The sequence below is a fragment of the Xiphophorus hellerii genome, chromosome 18 (genome assembly GCF_003331165.1).
Source record: "Xiphophorus hellerii strain 12219 chromosome 18, Xiphophorus_hellerii-4.1, whole genome shotgun sequence".
Lineage (NCBI taxonomy): Eukaryota > Metazoa > Chordata > Actinopteri > Cyprinodontiformes > Poeciliidae > Xiphophorus > Xiphophorus hellerii.
Genome location: NC_045689.1, coordinates 25,238,152 through 25,257,145, shown reverse-complemented (window position 1 = coordinate 25,257,145; position 18,994 = coordinate 25,238,152). Strand labels below are relative to the sequence as shown.

The 18,994-nt window shown below is 38.6% G+C and overlaps 3 protein-coding genes across 7 annotated transcripts; 2 read left to right on the top strand and 1 right to left on the bottom strand.

Annotated features, from left to right (window-relative positions):
• Nucleotides 1-475: 475 nt before the first annotated feature.
• Nucleotides 476-6,896, bottom strand: rabgef1l (RAB guanine nucleotide exchange factor (GEF) 1, like). The gene is made up of 9 exons (XM_032546173.1): nucleotides 6,683-6,896; nucleotides 5,956-6,141; nucleotides 5,637-5,809; nucleotides 4,228-4,406; nucleotides 3,092-3,173; nucleotides 2,847-2,979; nucleotides 2,663-2,754; nucleotides 2,326-2,582; nucleotides 476-1,180 (listed from the first exon to the last, which is right to left on the bottom strand). The coding sequence occupies exons 2-9, from the start codon at nucleotides 6,123-6,125 to the stop codon at nucleotides 740-742; spliced, it is 1,527 nt and encodes a 508-aa protein (XP_032402064.1). The 5' UTR covers nucleotides 6,126-6,141; nucleotides 6,683-6,896; the 3' UTR covers nucleotides 476-739.
• LOC116708295 (caspase-1-like) lies at nucleotides 4,360-14,226 on the top strand. 2 transcript variants are annotated; one of them, XM_032546181.1, is made up of 10 exons: nucleotides 4,360-4,438; nucleotides 5,809-5,882; nucleotides 6,082-6,200; nucleotides 11,033-11,317; nucleotides 11,499-11,587; nucleotides 11,908-12,084; nucleotides 12,182-12,416; nucleotides 12,502-12,639; nucleotides 12,724-12,833; nucleotides 13,123-14,226. In XM_032546181.1, exons 2-10 carry the CDS (start codon nucleotides 5,878-5,880, stop codon nucleotides 13,240-13,242), a joined length of 1,278 nt encoding a protein of 425 aa, XP_032402072.1. In that variant the 5' UTR covers nucleotides 4,360-4,438; nucleotides 5,809-5,877; the 3' UTR covers nucleotides 13,243-14,226. The 2 variants fall into 2 exon arrangements, with proteins under 2 accessions (XP_032402072.1, XP_032402073.1); XM_032546182.1 differs by lacking the exons at nucleotides 4,360-4,438; nucleotides 5,809-5,882; nucleotides 6,082-6,200 and adding an exon at nucleotides 9,755-9,875.
• A 763-nt stretch (nucleotides 14,227-14,989) lies between these two features.
• On the top strand, nucleotides 14,990-18,227 carry LOC116737235 (caspase-1-like). 4 transcript variants are annotated; one of them, XM_032590277.1, is made up of 5 exons: nucleotides 14,990-15,077; nucleotides 16,306-16,581; nucleotides 16,817-16,882; nucleotides 16,987-17,259; nucleotides 17,602-18,227. In XM_032590277.1, the coding sequence occupies exons 1-5, from the start codon at nucleotides 15,047-15,049 to the stop codon at nucleotides 17,637-17,639; spliced, it is 684 nt and encodes a 227-aa protein (XP_032446168.1). In that variant the 5' UTR covers nucleotides 14,990-15,046; the 3' UTR covers nucleotides 17,640-18,227. The 4 variants fall into 4 exon arrangements, with proteins under 4 accessions (XP_032446168.1, XP_032446166.1, XP_032446167.1 ...); XM_032590275.1 differs by having other exon boundaries at nucleotides 16,981-17,259; XM_032590276.1 differs by having other exon boundaries at nucleotides 16,814-16,882.
• Nucleotides 18,228-18,994: the final 767 nt, after the last annotated feature.

The following is an 18,994-nucleotide window of genomic DNA, read 5'->3' as shown; positions in this document are numbered from 1 at the left end:
TACTGAGGTACTGCAGATAGTGGATGAGGAGAAGTTTTTTGGAAGCGCTTATAGCGGAGTGTTTTCTTCCCTTGCAGTGAAAGGAGCCACATCAGATGGTCGGGGTCTGCCCTGATGCGCTCCACTGCTCCACCTCGTGTGGAGCTACGGTTACATTTTGTCACTTATTTGTCTTTTTGTGGTGAGGTAAACAGGAACAATGCAAAAAACACAAAGTCTTACCAAATATTTTTGGTCAGGAACATATGAGAGCTTATTTTAAGTAAACAATTCCTTAAAATTGAAGAAAAAGCTCCAGTTCCACTGGCAGATTATTTCACTTACAACAAGACATTTTTCCCAGGTTATAGGTGAAATAATTTGCCATATATCTTGCTAAAAAGTCACATGTAAGTTAGTTTCAACTTATTTCAAGTGTACTAAGATACTTGCACTGGAAACCAGACTAAAAATACTTGGTAAGATTTTGTTTTTCTGGTTTTTTGCAGTGAAGATCGTGCCTTCACAGCGAAGCCATTTTCTGATTTACCTCCTTGAAGCAGGTAAATCAGCGCACTCAGTTCAAATCTAACAGTTGGGTAACTATTCAGCATGTTTTATAGCATCTAAGGGAACAGACGGATGGATGAACACTCCAGATCCAACAGACGCTACATGTGCTTACGGACTATAAAGAGAACACACGGGAAGATGGAGTAGAACCTCCAGGAGCTTTTTCTGCAGAGCAGACGTTTTCCTATCAACCAGCAAACACCTGAGGCTGCAGCGGCGGGGGCAGCAGCTCGTTCTCTACATTTTCAGAGTCGATCGCGGACGACGCCGCGGCCGCCGTTGTCGTCGTCGTCCCGCCGGCCGCGTTCGTCGTGGTGCTTTGGGTGTCGAGAGGAAAGCTCTCCAGCGCGCTCTGAACTTTCTGCTCCACTTCATCCGTCCAGTCTATCAGGTCGCTCTCCAGCTGCCGAGCCTTCTCCACGACCCGCTCCTGCCTCTCGCCGAGCCCGGTTAGCACGTCCAGGCTGCTGTGGGCCTGGGTATGGGCTGCGCCGCCTGCGGATGAGGCGGCGGCGGTGGGCCGTGGCCAGTTCGGAGACATCTGGCCCGACATGTAGAGCTCAAACTCCTCAGAGCTCATATTCAGAGACTGACCATCCAGTTTCTCTATGAAGGCCACTGCACAGCACTGAGGAGAGGAGGCCCAGAGAGACGTTAATGACAATCATATCATCTACACAACAACAACAACGCTCGTTAGACCTAGATTTGTTTAAATAATGTTTAATTTATTGGGGATTAACAGCGATGAGGATTAACAGCGATTATGTGGGCTAACAGCTCCCCCTGCTGGATGCTTTCATATTTTAAACCTTTAGGGACCACACTGTTGGGCTCAGGAGGACTAGATACACTGATGTTCACGAAGAGAGATCACAAATTTTGCTGCAGTAGTCAGGCTTTAAATAAGCAATCTGCAAAAAAAAAAAAAACAACCTGAAAGGATAGATGGACAGCTAACTGGATGGATGGATGAATGAATTTAAAAAACAGACTGACTGTTGGATCAACAGGTGAATGGAAACACGTCTATAACACTGTTGTGTCTCGTAAAATTAGTTTACTCTTGTAATCAGCCGGTTTTCTGGTCCATCCATAGAGGAACAGCCGCTTTTCTATCCACAAAACTTTAGGAAGCGCACCCGAATCAGTTTTTTGTTAATCAGAAACTGAAAAAAGACGACACTTGAATATTTAACAAAAATTTAGGTGGTCGAGGAGGAAAAACTCTGAAATTGTTGTGCTTTTGTGAATCAAAAAGCAACACTAAACAAAAAACTAAGGTTCCTCCATGTGCATTACAAGCCTGGCGGGCCACCAGGCTTTACTTGTGCCCCCACCAGGCTAAGCGTTGTTTATTTATTTATTTATTTTTTAACAATTGCCTTTTTTAAAGGTTTTATAGTTGGAGTTTAGGTATTAATCTTCTAATAACACATAATTACCAAGTTATATTTTCACATTTCCTGTCAACTATAAACATTTTTAACTCAAAAACACAGCGAACCGCTGTGTGACTGTCCTAGCGCCCCAAGCACCAGGCTTAGCAAGTTTTCAGGAGGAAACCCCGAAAAACTCACTCAAACTGGAGCCAAGCTTTATTTGAAGTATAGATCTTTATCATATAGACAATATTACATTGAATAAAGTTGATACATTTTTTTTTACAATAACTACGTCTTTATCAACAGCAGTGGAGTGGATTTTTAAGACTGTGCTCAAAGATGGACGATGGCTTGCATGTTGCTAAACACGTCCTTCTCATTTCCTCACCAGATTAGTGAAGTAGTATCCGTCCTCTCCGGTCATGAGTCGGCTGGGGTTGCAGAAGCGGGTGATGTACTGGATGTTGGACTGCAGCCGCGGAGGGTTTGCCTTCAGCACGATGTAGATGAGAGTCGGGAGGAAGTCGTCGGCCGACGCAGCCTCCTTCTTGCTCACTTTGATGGCGTTGAAGATGTGCTTGCTGCAACGGGTGATGCACGCCAGCTTGTCTTTGGGTACCTGCTTTGAGTCCATTTCAATTATATCTGAAATTAGGCAGAAATGTTAGAAGAGGAGTGACCTAACTTGAGCAATCAGGCAAAAACAAACCCAGGTGGCGACTCACCTGTAATAGCTTTGACTACACTGTCTGAGACCTCCGGGATCTCTTCATCCACCGGCACGCACAGCATTTCTATGGTGACCCAGTGCAAATCTCTGGAACCGAACACAAACAGAATAATGTCACATTTACAGCAGTTTTTTCTTTTTCTTTTTCAATTTAAACGCTGGAGTTTATGTTTGCAAACCTGATTCTCTTCTGAACAGCCAAGTCTTTCTTCTCGTCGTCTGTGGTTTCCGGACAGAAAACCTCCGTGTAAAGTCGGGTCATCATGTACTTCTCCACTTCATCCATCACCCTCTCTACATGCTCTGTCGAACCTGTTACACCGCAAACCGATAATTACTTTTCACAAGCGCTATTCTCACTGTACGGTTTTTACTATTTATGGTTATTCTAAAAAAATATACATATATTTGAGCGAAGAAGCACCTTTGAACTGGTTGTGAAGCCGGTCTGAGAGGCTCTGGTAGAAGTCTTGCACACACTCCGACAGCTCGTCGGCTCCCATGTCCTGGAAAGGGACAGAAAAAATACATGAATTCGGAATGAGTCGCATTCAGATTTTACACTGATTGCAATAGAGGTGTCCCGATACAACTTTTTCACTTCCGATACGATACCGACCAGATATGATATTAACCCGAATCATGCATACTTTCATTACTGATTTTGTCATGTGGAATGTTAGAAAAGGCTTGATCACGTGATATTACAACAGGTACAAGAACAACTGACACATTTATTACTAACCAACGGTTCGGCATGTGGGATGTAAACAATGCTGGATGGAAATCCTGGGGCAGACTAAACGCTGCAGAATAGTGCTGCTATTGGCACGATTACATCTGAGACTTTAGATGCAGACTGATATAATCAGATACTCGTTTTTTTTTTTTGGTTGATATCAGACTGATTTCTAATATCAATATCTGATCGGGATGACCCTTGATCAACGTCATCTTAATAATTTAGGCAGGAAGTTCGGCAATAAATGCTGCAAACATTTTTAAACTGCTTGTTTATCATAAAAACAAAACATACAGAAAACAACCTTTTGTTTTTCTTAAAAACAATTACATCAAGGTAAAAGTTTCAGATAAAGACATTGCAAGACTTTAGTACTATTTACTGAATTTTAATTAAATATCAAAACTGAAGTGAAAACATCTGAATGTTACAATTTACAGCAGCTTGAAAAGCTTTTTTTATATGTCTTAAAGATTTTCTTATTAATTATCTATTACTTCATGCTCAACTATACAAACAACAACAACAAAGAAACAGGAAGTTGGTGGCTGTAAAATGACTAATTGCGGAGAGGTTCAAGGGGTTATACTTTTACTTTACACTTATCGCGTATCATCTAAAAGTTGACGTATTCAAGGATATATGATGCTAAAATGTGCAATCTTTCAATGAATGGTGGCAGATGGTAATGAAAATGATGCAGTGAATTAAAAGCTTCCTCCTCTTTAAAAGCCGCCTTGAGTGAGAGCATAAACATGGCCATAAACGCATAACGAGTTGAAACGGGAGTAATAACGTCTGGACGGATCAAAGCTCACCCGCTTGTACACCATGCCCTCAGTGAAAGCCCGACACTGTTTAAAGATTTCCCTGCCAGACTTCACCGACTTCAGAAAATCTATAAACTCTTGCGTTGCACGGTCGCTGTCTGGAAAGGGCTGGCGACTGGCTGAGGAGCTGGAGCTCGGAGTGGACTGAGCGTCAGCAGCACCGGCATCTGGAGGAAGACAACAACCAGACAATAATTTGGTACGTTTGTATTTACTGTGCTGCAGTCTTTGTAAGCCTCAGTAGGGCTTTCTTTCAATCACAAATATCCAGGGACATGGGTAAAATGAAGGAAGAATGAATCTACAATTTACAAGCAAATGTAAGGTGGTAAAACATCAAAGGAGGAGCTAAATTTAGCGTTAAGCATCTGTTGGATAACTACTTGTGCTCTGTTTATAAAACAAAAACTGAAGTAAGTATTCAGGAAGCGCATATTTTATTGTTTTTTACTTTCCATACAAGCCACTTCTAGCCTGGTGTTCTGTTTGGCCACCTTCTTGACGGGGGGCATCAGCTGAGACAACGCTGTCAACAATTAGACAGTCCCCCTCTCCTGCTATTAAGATTTTACTTTCCAATAATATAGAAAATAATTCTACATCAGTTCTTTTGCTTTTCTTTTTCTTCTTTTTTGTACACTTTGCCCTGTCTTCTCAAACCTCCAGTCGAGCGTGGCAGAAGGCCAGCAGAGCCAGGTTCTGGTTCTGCTGGAAGTTTCCTCCTGTTAAAGGCTCAGTATGAGCCATCGTTTCCTTAGATAGAAACTTTTAAACTACTTTGAATAATTAATTGAGGATACTGTACTGCTTGATAACTAGGTTTAGTTGGAATGTACATGTGATCGATTTGAAATTACTTTTCTGTACCTCAAGACGTCATTTGTTGGTGAAATGTTGCTGCATAAATAAACTGAATTAAATAACAGGCTATGAATTTCGACATTTCCTGCTTCAAAAAGAAGTAAAATTCAGCTAAATCTGTCACTTATTTCTAGGTAAATGCATTAAAGAATTTGAAAAGATTTCTCAAAGACCCGGCCAAACACCCAGTTTCAGGTTAACTTATCATATAGCATTACACGCTGTATATTAAGCTCCTGGAAGAAAGTTAAGTGAGCTTGTAAAAAAAAAAGGAAAAAAAGACCAGCTACTGGCATCTTATCACCTGATTGATATATTTAAACATAAAGTGGCTGCAAACAGTTTTCACAACAAAAGAGAAAAAAAATGAAGATTTCAAACGTTGAGCAAATATTTACGTAGTGATTATTTGTGTTTGCACCAATGTGGCTTGTGAGTGGAGCTTAAAGTTTTGTTACACAGGAGGTGCATCCAGGAACAAAAAATTTAAAAAATAAAGTTAGAACCAACCAGTGTGTATGTTCAAGACAGATTACCCTTTTTGGGTGGTGTTTTTGTTGATGGAGTGAAAAACTTTGTGACTGTGTTGACTTTGCTGGACTTCTCCTTCGTCTTCCTTTCTTCAAACTTGTTGAAGGGAGTGATTGCAGGTTGTGATTGTGCCCTCTGATGCCTGCTTGCATATGCTTCCTCTTCCTCTCTCTGCAGCCTGGGAAGATGACGACAGAACAACTGAAAAGCTTGCGAGATGAACAGTAGCACAAAAGCCACGTCTTCATGAGGTAAGTGGACAGGTCTTCCAACGCTTTGGCGACTTTATATTTTTTGCAGAAAAGACACAGTGTGAATGCAAACCTTTCAGCAAGAGCCCAGTCCTCTTGAATTTGCCTTTGCTTTTCTCGCTGGTTTTCCTCTCGCCAACACTTTGAGCACAGGCCCTGCCAGGCTGTGTTGCCATAAAACCCACATCCTTTTTTGCAGAGCAGCTCAGATTGGTCCACATGAATGCCACGTCTCTGGCTCATCGTTCCTCAGTGACAGCTGGGGAACCAGAAGGAGAGAAAAACGTAAAGTAGCCAACGCATCCAAAAAGTTCATCTGTAAGTACATTTATTGCTACTTTACTCATCAAACTATTCAAAGTATTTCGACGCTCCAGTCAACGGAAGCTTGAATTTGAACAAATTTGACCATTTGAGCCCTTCAGGCCATCATGACGCCCAAGTCTAAGCAAACTAACTCAAAGACATTTCAGCAGGACTGACGTCAGAGGCACGTCTTGTCTGAAGGAATGTAACAGCTATCAGCTAAGTTAGCATTAGCTCGAATACATGAAGACACTTAAACTAAGTAAATACTCGTTGTCAGTTAGTGACACACGCTATAAACAATTTCTGACATATCATCGTAATACTGAAGAAGGACGCTTAAGCTGAAAACAACATCTCGTTCTCAAAAACGCAAAAATGTACAAGCTAATTAACTGTTTACCAATCATTAACCAATGCTACTTGAGCTAGACTACTGTCACACACATAAATGTTATTTACATATTATTTGTGTGAATTGTATGTAAACATACGGTCTTATTCGTCTCAACGGGTTATCTGATAATTTTGTCACCGCAGTCTCCAGCCTGTTGGCGGTGGATAGATTTACATCGGCTAAACAATTAGCTTCGTCTTGGAGCCATCTTCTCTGACAGATTCTTCTTTGTGGGTTTAAAAATTAAAGGGAAACCTTTGTCTCCCCCTGCCGTTAGCTTTTGGATCGACAAAAAGTAATTTGAGTAAAAACAATGAAACTTATGAACTACTATTGCAAACAGTAAGTTATTTTATTGTACTAAAAAAAATAAATAAATAAATAAAATCGCATTTTTCTTGTTAATAAAAAAAAAACAACGCAAACATCAATAACACATTAACCTAATTGTATTCAACAAAAATAAACAATTTAGGAAAAAAGAACTGAAGTGGCATTCCAAACATCAAAGCTAGATGGTATTCCATTAGATTACAGTATTATCATTTATTTGGCATAAAGAAAAATGTGGTTCAAAAACAGAATACACATACTTAAAAGTGTGTGGCTGAAAATAAATCGGATTAAATTAAAACAAGGGACTTGGGGTCACAACAGTTGATAAATAATTTATGTTATTTCAGGAATTTTTTTATATGTAAAACAAAAATACCAGACTGGTATCGAGTCATATGTCTTTAGTTAAAGCAAATGTATATATGTTTTTTATTTACTTGATAATATTGCTCTATATTTTGCCGGTACCAAAGCTTCAATATTTCCCAGGCAAATGCCCAAGGAGTTTCTGGTTTCTGTTTTCAGTTCACTTAGTTTTGCGTTGTCTGTGAAGTGATCTTGTTTTGCACTTAAATAAACTGCATTTCAAAGTCACAACTCAATCATATTTCTAAAACTCATCCCCCTAGATCTTGTATGAAAATGTAAATTTTTTTTTCTTTTTGCATGGCCTTTGAAAACAATTTTTTTTCATGTCATCTCAGTGCAAAATGCATCTAGAGTCCCTAGCCCCAAGTGAGAATTGCAATGTAACCTAAGCGAAGTTATAATTTTTGCCCCTGAACATGTTGACAGGCTTTACAATTGAAAAAGAACAAAACAAGTCACATCATGTTATAGAGGCATGCTTTTACAAAACAGTTTATTTTCTCCATCACGTCAGTCGACTCTGCAACTCGGCAGAAAAAAGTCAGTTCACATACATAAACAAAAACATCAAGGAAGAGGAAAATTATTGTGATAATGTTGTTTTAAAACAATGCAAGACTATTGCTTTTTTTCAGTCTGCAGGGCATCAGCTGCTGCTGGAAATACTGCACATCATTTTTCCTCCAAATTCATGGCAGCTGGGGAAAAAAAGAAGAAGATATTGTTACTGAGTTTTTTTTGTTTTGTTTTGACCTGCATGTGTTTTGTGTGTGTGTGTGTGTGTGTGTGTGTGTGTGAAGATAATTCACTTTAGATTCACTGGGGATTGTACCTGGTCAGATAGATAGGCCGAGCTCAGAGAAGAGAGTAGGATCTCTATTTTGAAAGTGAACCATCATTTTCTGGCTGGCTTGATCTCCTTTCCTACACACTGAATCAATGAGAGCGCGCGCCTTGTCTGCGCGACTCTTCTTCTCCTCCAGTATTGAGTCTTTCTCCCCATCATTGAAGATTTTGTCCCCCAGCAGATCGTCCAGGAGCTGATTTATTAGTTCTTTGGAGGACTTTTCCACAAAGCCGGGCCTAATCTCTTTGAGTTTATCCGCTAAAAGAAAGAAGATGCGTTTACAAAACTGCAGTCAGTCTGTTTACATTGAAATGCATAAGCGATACCAGAAATGGTCTATTGATTGTTGTTGCAGAAATGATGCACAAACAATGATGCACAAAATCCACATTCATTCGACTGATGAATAATTGTATTTTAACTTTTATTTTTGTCTTGTCACTGACAACACTACAACTGTTATAATTAACCTTATAATAGAGCACTAGGCTAACTTTCAATATTTCTGTTATTATTTGCAGAATAGATTTTAGCAGGAATATTTGTGGTCGGTTTCGTGTGGAGCAGAAGTACGGGGCTGTATTCGGGGCCACATTCTTGCATGAATGTGGTTTTTAGTTTTGTGTGTAGTGTAGCGAATGTGTAGTTTTTACAATCCTCATGAAAAAAAGAAAAAAAAAACTTTTCAAGAAACATTCAAATTTATATGCACATTCTCCTCTAAATCTTTAATAAGACGTTTTGTTGATGAGTAAGAAGAAGTTAAAAGGATGCTGGCTGAACTTGGAGTAAATGTGGATTTAAAAAAAAACATTAAAAGTGAAACTAAATACGCCCCGATGAGAAAAAGGAAGAAAGACAGTGTCTGTTTTTAAAAAAAATATATATATAACCGGTGTTCGCATTTGCTATCACTCAATGAATATTTCTTGTCTGATTTCGTCTGAAGCTGCTGCTAATTTAGGTTCAACGTGACTTTCTTGTCGATTTTTTTGCTTCTTACGCAGCCCACGTACATATGGGCAAAATACAACCTTTACAAGAAGCACTGTAAGACAGGCCAGACATCCGACGACTCATCAATTCTACACTCACACGAAACGCGAGGATCGTCTTAGAAATTTGAAGGGAAGATTGTGCAGCTGCTTGTATTTAAACCACAAAATCTGTCTCCTTACCTGCCATGGCTGCAAAAGCTTAATACGTGGAAGACTTTGTCCGAGAAAACTCCACCCCATGTCGTTCGAGACCCAGAACATAAAGTCCGAGTTTACAACGACATATCCCTGCTGTTTATCAGCAAAACTAATAATGAACTGGGACAACAATTACACACGGAAGAAATGAATATGTATTTATTGTTTCAACAGCAGAGTATTAACTGATAAAAGTTGAGCTTGCAATATTCTCTTCCCCCTTATTAAAAGCAATTGCTTATTATTTTTTAATTTTTGGTCGGATGAAACAGACATAAAGTCAAATTAAAGTTTTCTAAAAACAACATTGTTCTGTAAGGAATATTTTAAAAACCGATAAGCATTACATTTTCCCATACTTCGGCGGCAACGCTGTCATTACTGTGGCATTACTGACGTACGCCGACGCAAGGCTGCACGTCAGTAATGCAACTGCAGCTGTAAGTCATCCAGCGCGCGTTATCCACAGTCAAAGCAGGAAGTTTTCAAGTTCAAGTTGTTCGTGTATAAATTCCAGTGATACAAAAGCGGAACAATGGCAGGTGAGAGGAACAACTTTAAAGCTTTGCAGACATGACAGTTTTAGATTCGTTTTAGCCACATTGCGCATCGAATAAACCCAAAACTGGCAGCCTGCTTATAACCATGTGAACTGAGACAGAAACTAGTTATTGTCTCAGATCTAAAGTTTAGGACTTTAGACAATTAGAGCAAAAGCGTTGACTTATATCTCTTTTTTTTTTTTTTTTGCTCGTGACCCTCGTTATAGTTTCACTCTGGCGACGAGTCTTGTTTGTTGTATCCCGCTTTGACTGTAGGCTACTTTGTAGGTAGAGAAATAAACAAACTGCATGTATTTAAAGGTTTTAAAATTATTTACCGCTCACGATGCACCAGCAGGGTGTTTACAATACCGTTAACAAAATCAGTCATTGTGAAACTAAACAGACCGAATTACGGGAGTGCAGCCAAGTTCGATGCTTAATTAAAAATGTTTAGAGTACTGTGTATTCCTAAAGGTATTCAGAGCTATTTCACATTTGTTACATTAAAAACACAAACTCTAATGTATTCTATTCTTATTTTTATGTACTAATAGAACCGTGAAACACAAATTACACTCCTGTTGTCATGTTCTGAGTTTTTCCTGTGTATTTATTTATTGTTTTCTGTGTTCTTGAGTCTCTTCGTGTTGTCCTGTCCTCCCCTTGATTAGTTCCCAGGTGTGTCTCGTTTTTGTGGTTACTCCCTGTGTATTTAACCCCACCTGTGTTCCTTGTTCCTCGTCGGGTCCTTGTCAGTTCTGCGTTGTTGTCGCACCAGTCTGTCTTTATGTCCCTTGTTTATCCTGTCGCTACCGACGTTGAGCCCAGGCTTCCGCTCAGTCGTGCTGCCAGGTTTTGTGGACTGTGTTACTTTCTGGATTATCACCATTAAGCCATCATCGTCTCATTTCAACCTGAGTCTCAAGCGTCTGCCTCACCACCTCATCCACCAATTCATGACACCTGTACACTTTCAGAGTATAAAACTTCATATTAATCTGCTTCCCCATAAATTCTAGTTTTTGTGCCTCATTAAAATATTGGTGCTTGTAGTAACGTTTGCACTGCATCCCTTGTCTATTTATTTTTTTGTAACTTTACTGAATTTATTGTAACATTTTGAGTTATTTGTTTCTATATCCTTGGAATTCCAGATAAAGAACTTGACAGAGTCAGACCTCGCTTTGTGGGCAAAGTGTCCAAAGAAGTAATTAATCAACTCCTGGATGGCCTTTTGCATGATGGTGTGTTGAATGATGGGGAGAAGGATGCAGTAGTTGAAGAGAATGACAGCACAGCGGATAAAGCACGCTGTCTCATCGACAAGGTGAAGAGGAAAGGACATGAAGCCAGCAGCAAGATGATTGCTCACCTGGAAAGAGTGGATAAAACACTGTACTGTGAGTTGGGTCTGTCCAACGTCCAGCCTGCTCAGCCAGGTGAGAGGCATACACACATTTTCCCCCCAAAATTATGTGTGTATGCTGCTGCAATAAGAGATAGTTAAGATTAGAAAGAGCTTTTTGAGCATTGATAATATATAATCCAGTCATAAATGTGCTGTATTAAATGTAATGTAAATGCTTCTTTCAAAGCAACACATTTCTATTTATCATTTAGCTGCAGCAGGCCCGGTGGCTCAGAGTGGATCAACTCCTTCAGACTCCAGTGTGGAAGAGTTCTGGAAGTCCAAAATGGCCGATTCAGAGGTCAGTAATACTTTATCATGAATTAAATGGTGAGTTGAGTGAAAAGTTTTTGCTATGTTGGATGTATTACCAAATTTTTATATATCTTTACATCTAATGAAATAATATTTTATTTTACTTTGGGGTTGATTTTGTTAAGATTTTTCTCACTGCGCTGTTGACCGAGTGAAACTAATTTTGAAAAATGTAAACATGACATGATAATTAACAACCTTAACTTAACTTTACATGTCCTTTGCATATGGTTACAGCAAACTGTTTTTAAAAAAAAATCAATATAAATTTTTTGTTTCTTCACCTCTTTCTCATTCGTCTCTCAGGTCTATCCTGTGACACAAACTTCCTTGAAGAACCGCGTAGCTCTGCTGATCACTAATATCAAGTTTTCTGAGGAATCAATGAACAGAAGGGGAGCAGAGAAAGACGAGGAGAACATGGAGAAACTGCTTTCATATCTGGGGTATGAGGTGGTGAAATACACAAACCTCACTGGAAAGGTACTTTATTCTAGATGAGAGACTAAATGAAACAGATTCTCATCTGATTGATTAATTAATTTAATAACTGGTGACATGATTTTCTGTCTTCTTTCAGGCGATTGATGAGGCTTTAATTAAGTTCACTAAACATCCCAAACTAAAACACACTGACAGCGTGTTTGTGGTTCTCATGTCTCATGGGAAGCTGGGGAAAATTCTTGGTGTTGACTGGAAAGAGGACAAACCAGATGAATTTCCAATCAACAACATTTTCAAACACTTGGGCTCCAAGTGTTGTCCAGAGCTAAGAGATAAACCAAAGGTCATCATCATACAGGCCTGCAGAGGAGGTGATTCAAATCTGCTGCTGCAGATACTAAAGCTCACTGTGAGTTAATATAATGGTCTCACCTGTTTGCCTTTTTTATGCTTCAGAACACAGAGGAAGCGTTCTGGTCAGCGACAGTCCAAACACAGCAGAACATGTTCCACAACCTGTGGACCTGGAAGAAGACAAGCTTCAATTTGTTCACAAAGAGACAAACTTCATTTCTCTTCTTTCCTGCACACCTGGTGGGTTTAAAGTGACACTTTAGATGAACTTATTGTAATGATTGTAACTTCATGGCTTTTTAATCTCTGCTCATCTTCCTTCAGACACTGTGTCGTACAGACAACCAGATCGTGGGTCTCTCCTCATCCAATACATTGTGGAGGTTTTCACCCCAGAGTCGTACATGGAACACATTTATGATCTTTTCAGGAAGGTATAAACAAGCCATGAGTTCTGAAAGGAATTATTAGTGCACAGCATTTTTGAAGATTAGGCTTCAAATATAAAATATTCAAAAGATGGATGGATGGACGGACGGACGGATGTTTGCGAATCTAGAACTTAGAACTAGAACTCTAGATCTGGAAAATACTCAAATAAAATTATTTATTTTAAAGACTTTACAAAATAAAGCATAGACAGTGTACATAACCAGTAATAATGATGATGCTGATTGGTTCATGAAACATTTGCTAACTGTTTACACCATTTCAACTCCACAGGTCATGCGGCTTGTTGAAAAGTTTAGGAGCCATGAGAAACTACAGATGCCAACAATTGACAGATGCACACTGACAAAGAGCTTCTACCTCTTTCCAGGCCTCCTGCACAACGATCACTAATGTCACACAGCTATGTGTGATTTGAAGCACTTAGTACTTTTTGTACTAAAAGTAATAAAAAAGAAATTTTTTGTACTTTATATTTGAGCTAGTTGCTCAAACCAGCTAGTTTGAGCAACAAACCAACCAATTACTCAGCCAATATGAACTTGTTCTCCTGTTAATCTAGAGCAGAATGACCAAAGGGTTTATGATTCTGTGTAATAATCACAGTGGATGTTGAGTTATCCCAGTTTCAGCTGCAGAGACATTTTGCTGCAGGCGCTAAGGACGGAGCTAAGCATTTTTCTGAGGATGCTATGCTGGATAATTTGTTCTTACAGTTCTCAACACACACAGAAACAAGCACATATACAACAGTCACCAATATGTGGCTCTCTGGTTTTTAGTTAAGTATATTTAGGGCTGGACGACATGGCTGAAAAATGTATAACGATAGAAGCATTTCATATAAGCCGACGTCGATAATTGTTCATTAGTTTGTTGTTTTCAGTATCTGAAATGCTGCCAAACTGGTGATGTAATCATTCCAGTTTTATCCACAATTTCCCCTTAAGCTGTTGATTTTATCCTTAGAAATTTGGGTTGTAGAAAATGATCCATTTTCACATTATGTGCTCCTTTCAGAAGTGAAAATAGGCATACAAGTTCATTTTCTGTTGCGAGATGGGATTTCTTTTAATCCAGTACACAATTATTTGTTGTTTTATTTTTTTTAATTAGTTGTGTTTTTTGAGGAAAAATACCACAACAATATTAAATAATATTATCTTCAATGAAAAGGAAAATAACCTGACATTTTCTATGACCTCGAAAGGGGGCGCTACAGCACCAGTGAAAATGTGGAGCTTTCTTTATTTCAAATAAAGAGAATCTGTATCATATAAAGATTCCACCACTTTTTGGTAGATGTCAATATATTATGTATTTACTAAAGACATCTTTGACCCAAATATATAAATAAAAATAACGACTTCCTTGAAATCTCGACTAAAAACCCATCTGTTTAGAGTTGCTTTTGAAACATAATCAATCACAAATTTAATGATGGGACTTGACTTAATGTAATGTTTTAATTGTTGATTCTATGTTGCATGACTTAGTTGTTTTTGTTGTTTGTTATGATGTAAAGCACTTTGAAATGCCTTGCTTTTGAAATGTGCTGTACAAATAAAATTTGATTTCATACAAATAAACAATTTTTCATTTTGTCTTTCAATTAGAGGTGTAAAGTTATGGAACAAGTTACATGAAGATTTAAAACAAAGCAATAGCTTAACACAATTCAAAAGAAAGTACAAGGAGGTAATTTTCAATAGATACACATATGGGTGACAGAAAGCAATAAGATGTGTATTGCAGATAACAACTTGGTGTAAGGGTTTAGAAAGACAAACCAGCATAAAATGGGAAAATGTATAGGTAAATATTAGTAACTGTTACTTCTGACTGCCATTTTGATTTTGATTTTGATTTTTTTAATGACAGTAGGACTCTAAAGTTTCAAGTGTTTAGGGGGTAGGAGTTTATAAGTTCTCACTTCTTCCTACCCCATTTTGAGCATGATATGTTAACTGAGACAAAAAATCTGTATTTTCTCTTCTTTTTTATGCACTTCTTGTTACGGTGCACTATTTTATTTTTATATTTGTATCATGTTCGAATAAATTTCATTTCATTTCATTTCATTTCTTTCATGGTGGGTTTGCTAAGGGTTAACCAACACTCCCGCCATTTCACTGCAAACGTCACGTAGTTTCGAAACCTATATCGCATCAGGAGGAGCTATCGGCACCGCGGGGAAATGGAGAGAGCTGCAGCGGATACCGGAGCTGGTACGGAGATGGAAACGCTAAATATTACTGAGAGATGAGGTCCCGTTGATACATTGTATCCAGATAAGAGCTACAGAGGAAGTAGAAGGAACTTGGAGGAGTCTTTTGAGAGACTGTGTCTGTCTTTGAGTTGGAAAGGAGCAGCAACTTCTGTGATCCGTTATTTTGTATGACTGCAGGGGGCGATAGAGCGCAGAAACGTCTTGAAGATCAGCGAGAAGAAGAGTATTTACGTAAATTGCGTAAAAACTGATAAATACAGAATTTATCCCAAAGTAAGGTCACAACCTGTGACCAGCGTGGTCCTGGCCATTTGAGTTACATTTGAGTTTAAGTGAGATATGACTGTAATGAAGAGGTGGCAGAAACATTAAAAACTGCCAGAGCACTTAGAAAGATTTCTTAATTAATTAATCGTTTAACGATTTATTAAACGGCCACAGTTGGTTTTCATATTTTAACGACAGGTAGACATTGAGTGCGATGGTCCGTCAAACAGTTTTCAGAGTCAAACACAAAGTAATACATTATATTTTCTCCGCCAATGCGATGGTAATAAAGGAGCCGTGAAGGTTACAATCCCAGATGTGTCAGTATTTACGCAGTTTACGTAAATACTCTTCTTCTCGCTGAAATTCAAGACGTACCTGCGCTCTATGATGGGTCGCAGATTTTGCTTTAACAGATGTTCCAGTTGATGACATTTTGAAAATGAACTTGTTAAAACCAAATCCTGGTCAGAAATCATTAAAGCTTTATCAGATGTTACATTTGGAGCAAAACCAGTGTTGCTTTTTAATATGATGGTAGTTACCAGAAAAGTAGAACAATTTATACACAACAGTGTATAAATCTGCCATTTAATCTATAACATAAACAAATGTGTGGTTTTTTTTTCAGGCGGACAGAGTTTCTCATAAGACCCCTGAAAATAACCAAAATTGTACTGACATCAATAAAAGTGCAAAAGCAGATGGATGTCAGGATATCGGGAATTAAAATCAATAGAATCATAAGTTAAATGGAGAAAACTGCATCAATATGGCTATAAAGGAGGAAGAAAGTAGGAAAAGTGTTGATCAACTGTGAAGAGTATCTAAAGAAAGATTTTATGATCTTAAAAATGTAAAAGAAATGTCTTCCCTACTTAGTTTTACACCAGAATTTTCTACTTTATTTAAATAATTAAAACAGCTTATAACCCATTATTATTTCTTTCCAATTCCAGATAAAGAACTTGAGGGAGTGAGAGATGAATTCATCCAACGAGTGTCTGATGCTGTGATTAATCAACTCTTAGATTTATGTTTAAAAGATCGCGTGTTCAACTGTGAAGAGAAGGATGCAATCCTGGAGGAGAACCCCACGCGAGCTAATAAGGCACGCGCTCTCATTGACTCGGTGATCAAAAAAGGAGCCGAGACCTGCGAGAAGATGATTGGTTACCTGGAAAGAAAAGATCAACAGCTTTTCAAACAGCTGGGCTTGTCCAGCGCTCAGTCAGGTAAGTGTTACTACATACGTCCATGGGCAGCGCTGCATATTGAAGACGTCTTAGAAAAGCATACTCTTTTATTACAGGATCACAATTTCAGCTGATTTTTGTTAAGAAAAGACCAGAGTTTAGCTTGAGTTCATTTAAGAAAACGTGTAAAAAGCTATTTTGTCTTTTAGCAAACTCACTGTTGCCACACCTGTTTGCACCTCTATTATTACCTGCTTTTTCGTCTCTCAAGCAGCTGACAAAAGGAAAGAAGCAGAAGAAGAAACGGCTCGCAAACGAGACCGACAGGAGGACAAGCCAGGTAAATTTGCTTGACCACTGAAAACTCATCAGACAACTCCAACCATACCTCTGTCCACAGTAACGTACCTTTTCTTTTTTTTTGTCTGAACTCTTCAAATGGAGTGGCTCGGAGCCAGGACTTGTCAGAGAAGCAGCTTCTGCGGGTCGCCGAGCAGCTTGGGATGGAGTGGAAGCAGGTCGCCATCTACTTAGGCTTGAAATCCAAAGACTTGGATGACCTTGAGGAATCAGAGAAAAATGTGACCATGCGGAAGCAGAAAATGCTGTTGATGTGGAAGAGAAAAAAGAAGCCAGGAGAAGCTACAGCCAGACACCTGAAGGAGAGACTGGAGGAGATGGACAACCTGCCTCACAAAGTTTATGAGATACTGCAAGGTTAAGTATGGCTATTAGAATACAAACAATCTATTCATAATTTATTTTTATTCTTGATATTATTTTATTCGTAAATGTTCAGATCACATAGTTCTGTCATGATATTATGATCCCTGATTGCTCAGAGTCACACTTCTCATTGTTTTGCCGAGTCCCTGCATCGCTGTCTCTGCTCAGATCTTGTAAACGCATACAGCTTACCTAAACGTCTCACAGGTTGTTCTATACAATGTCCACAATGTGACATTATTTGAATTCCATTTTGTAAGGTAAAACAATACTAAAAAAATTGAAGGAAGCCAAGTCAGTTATATTCACAGGTAGTTTTGTGACTGTTTTCAGGTATGATGGGCGATGTGAGGGATGAAGCTGCTAATTAAATCAGCTATGAATTCAACATGTGCTACGGAGGAAAGTCAACCTGCGGATTTCAGCTCTTCGATTTTTGTTTTCTGCAGAAGAAGCACCTGGACAATTTTTTTTAAAGGGTTTTATTGGCTCTAACCACTGCCTTTATTTGAGAGTGGGTAGACAGGAGAGCAATGAGAGAGAGGGGAAGACATGCAGCAACGGTCACCAGGCTGGGAATCGAACCTGAGACGTCCGTGTCGAGGATTACGGGCTCCATATGTGGGTTGGACTTTGCCCCGGTGTCACCACAGAACCCCAATTATCTTTATTTAAATTTGTTCAAATGTGAAAATGTGCTTTCTGTAACAAGCACAGACTAATAAAGTCGCCAGGCTCAAGGAAGAGATGTTTGGTAAACGAGTACAGCCAAGAACAAAATGTAAACGTGCTGCGGTGTTTGCAGCAACAGCAAAACATCTGGAAAAATCTGGTAAAAGCTGTAGAAAAATGTCATTACAAAGAAATATGTGTGAATGCTGATTTAATGACTGAATTAAGAATTAATTTTCTCTCATGTTCATGTCATTTCATTTTAATACAATTTTATTCCCCCTAAAGTGTTGGATTGTATTGTTTTTAGTCTTTTTTTCAGTTTTCATCTCTTATATCGGCTTGGACTGTACTGTGGTATGCAACAGAGATGCCAAATGAAGAAGAAGGTAAAATAATATTAGAAAATGTCCTATTATCTGAAGAAAGTAAAATTGGATTAGAGTGTAAAAGCCTTCAAGCCCAAGAACAGCATCCGAACTGTGAAGGAGCAGCATGAAACCAGGAGGAAAAAGCATTTTGTGGAAAAATCAAAGCAACATCTCAAGGAAGCAGCCAGGAGAGCATAGCTTGGACAAATTGATCTTCAAATAGACATTCACTCTAATATCAGAAAATTAGTTATAAAGTCAATGTTTAGAGTGCAGTGCCATCCTTCTCAGTCTCAGAAAACGTATAGGCAGAACTGAAAAGGCCGTGTCCAAACCTGATCTGGTTCCTGTTCACTACTTTCAGACGCTTGAGATCCAAATATTTGACCCAAGTCATAAAGTTTGACAAGAAATTTTTCAAAAACCTAAAAAAAAAAAACTGTACAAGAACTGAAAAAAAAAAAACCTCATTCTGGCATTTAGCAATTAGAAATAAATTTGGAAACCCTAGCTGACCAAAAGAGTTAACATGCTAATGTGAGAAAAAATGTATTTCTTCTTTTATGGTGTGTAAATGTCTGGTTTCATTTGTTTAGTGTATGCAGTTTATCCTGCATGTGTTGCACTTTTCATCATGTATGGATTAGCAAAAACAAACAAACAAAAAAAAACCCAAAACGCAA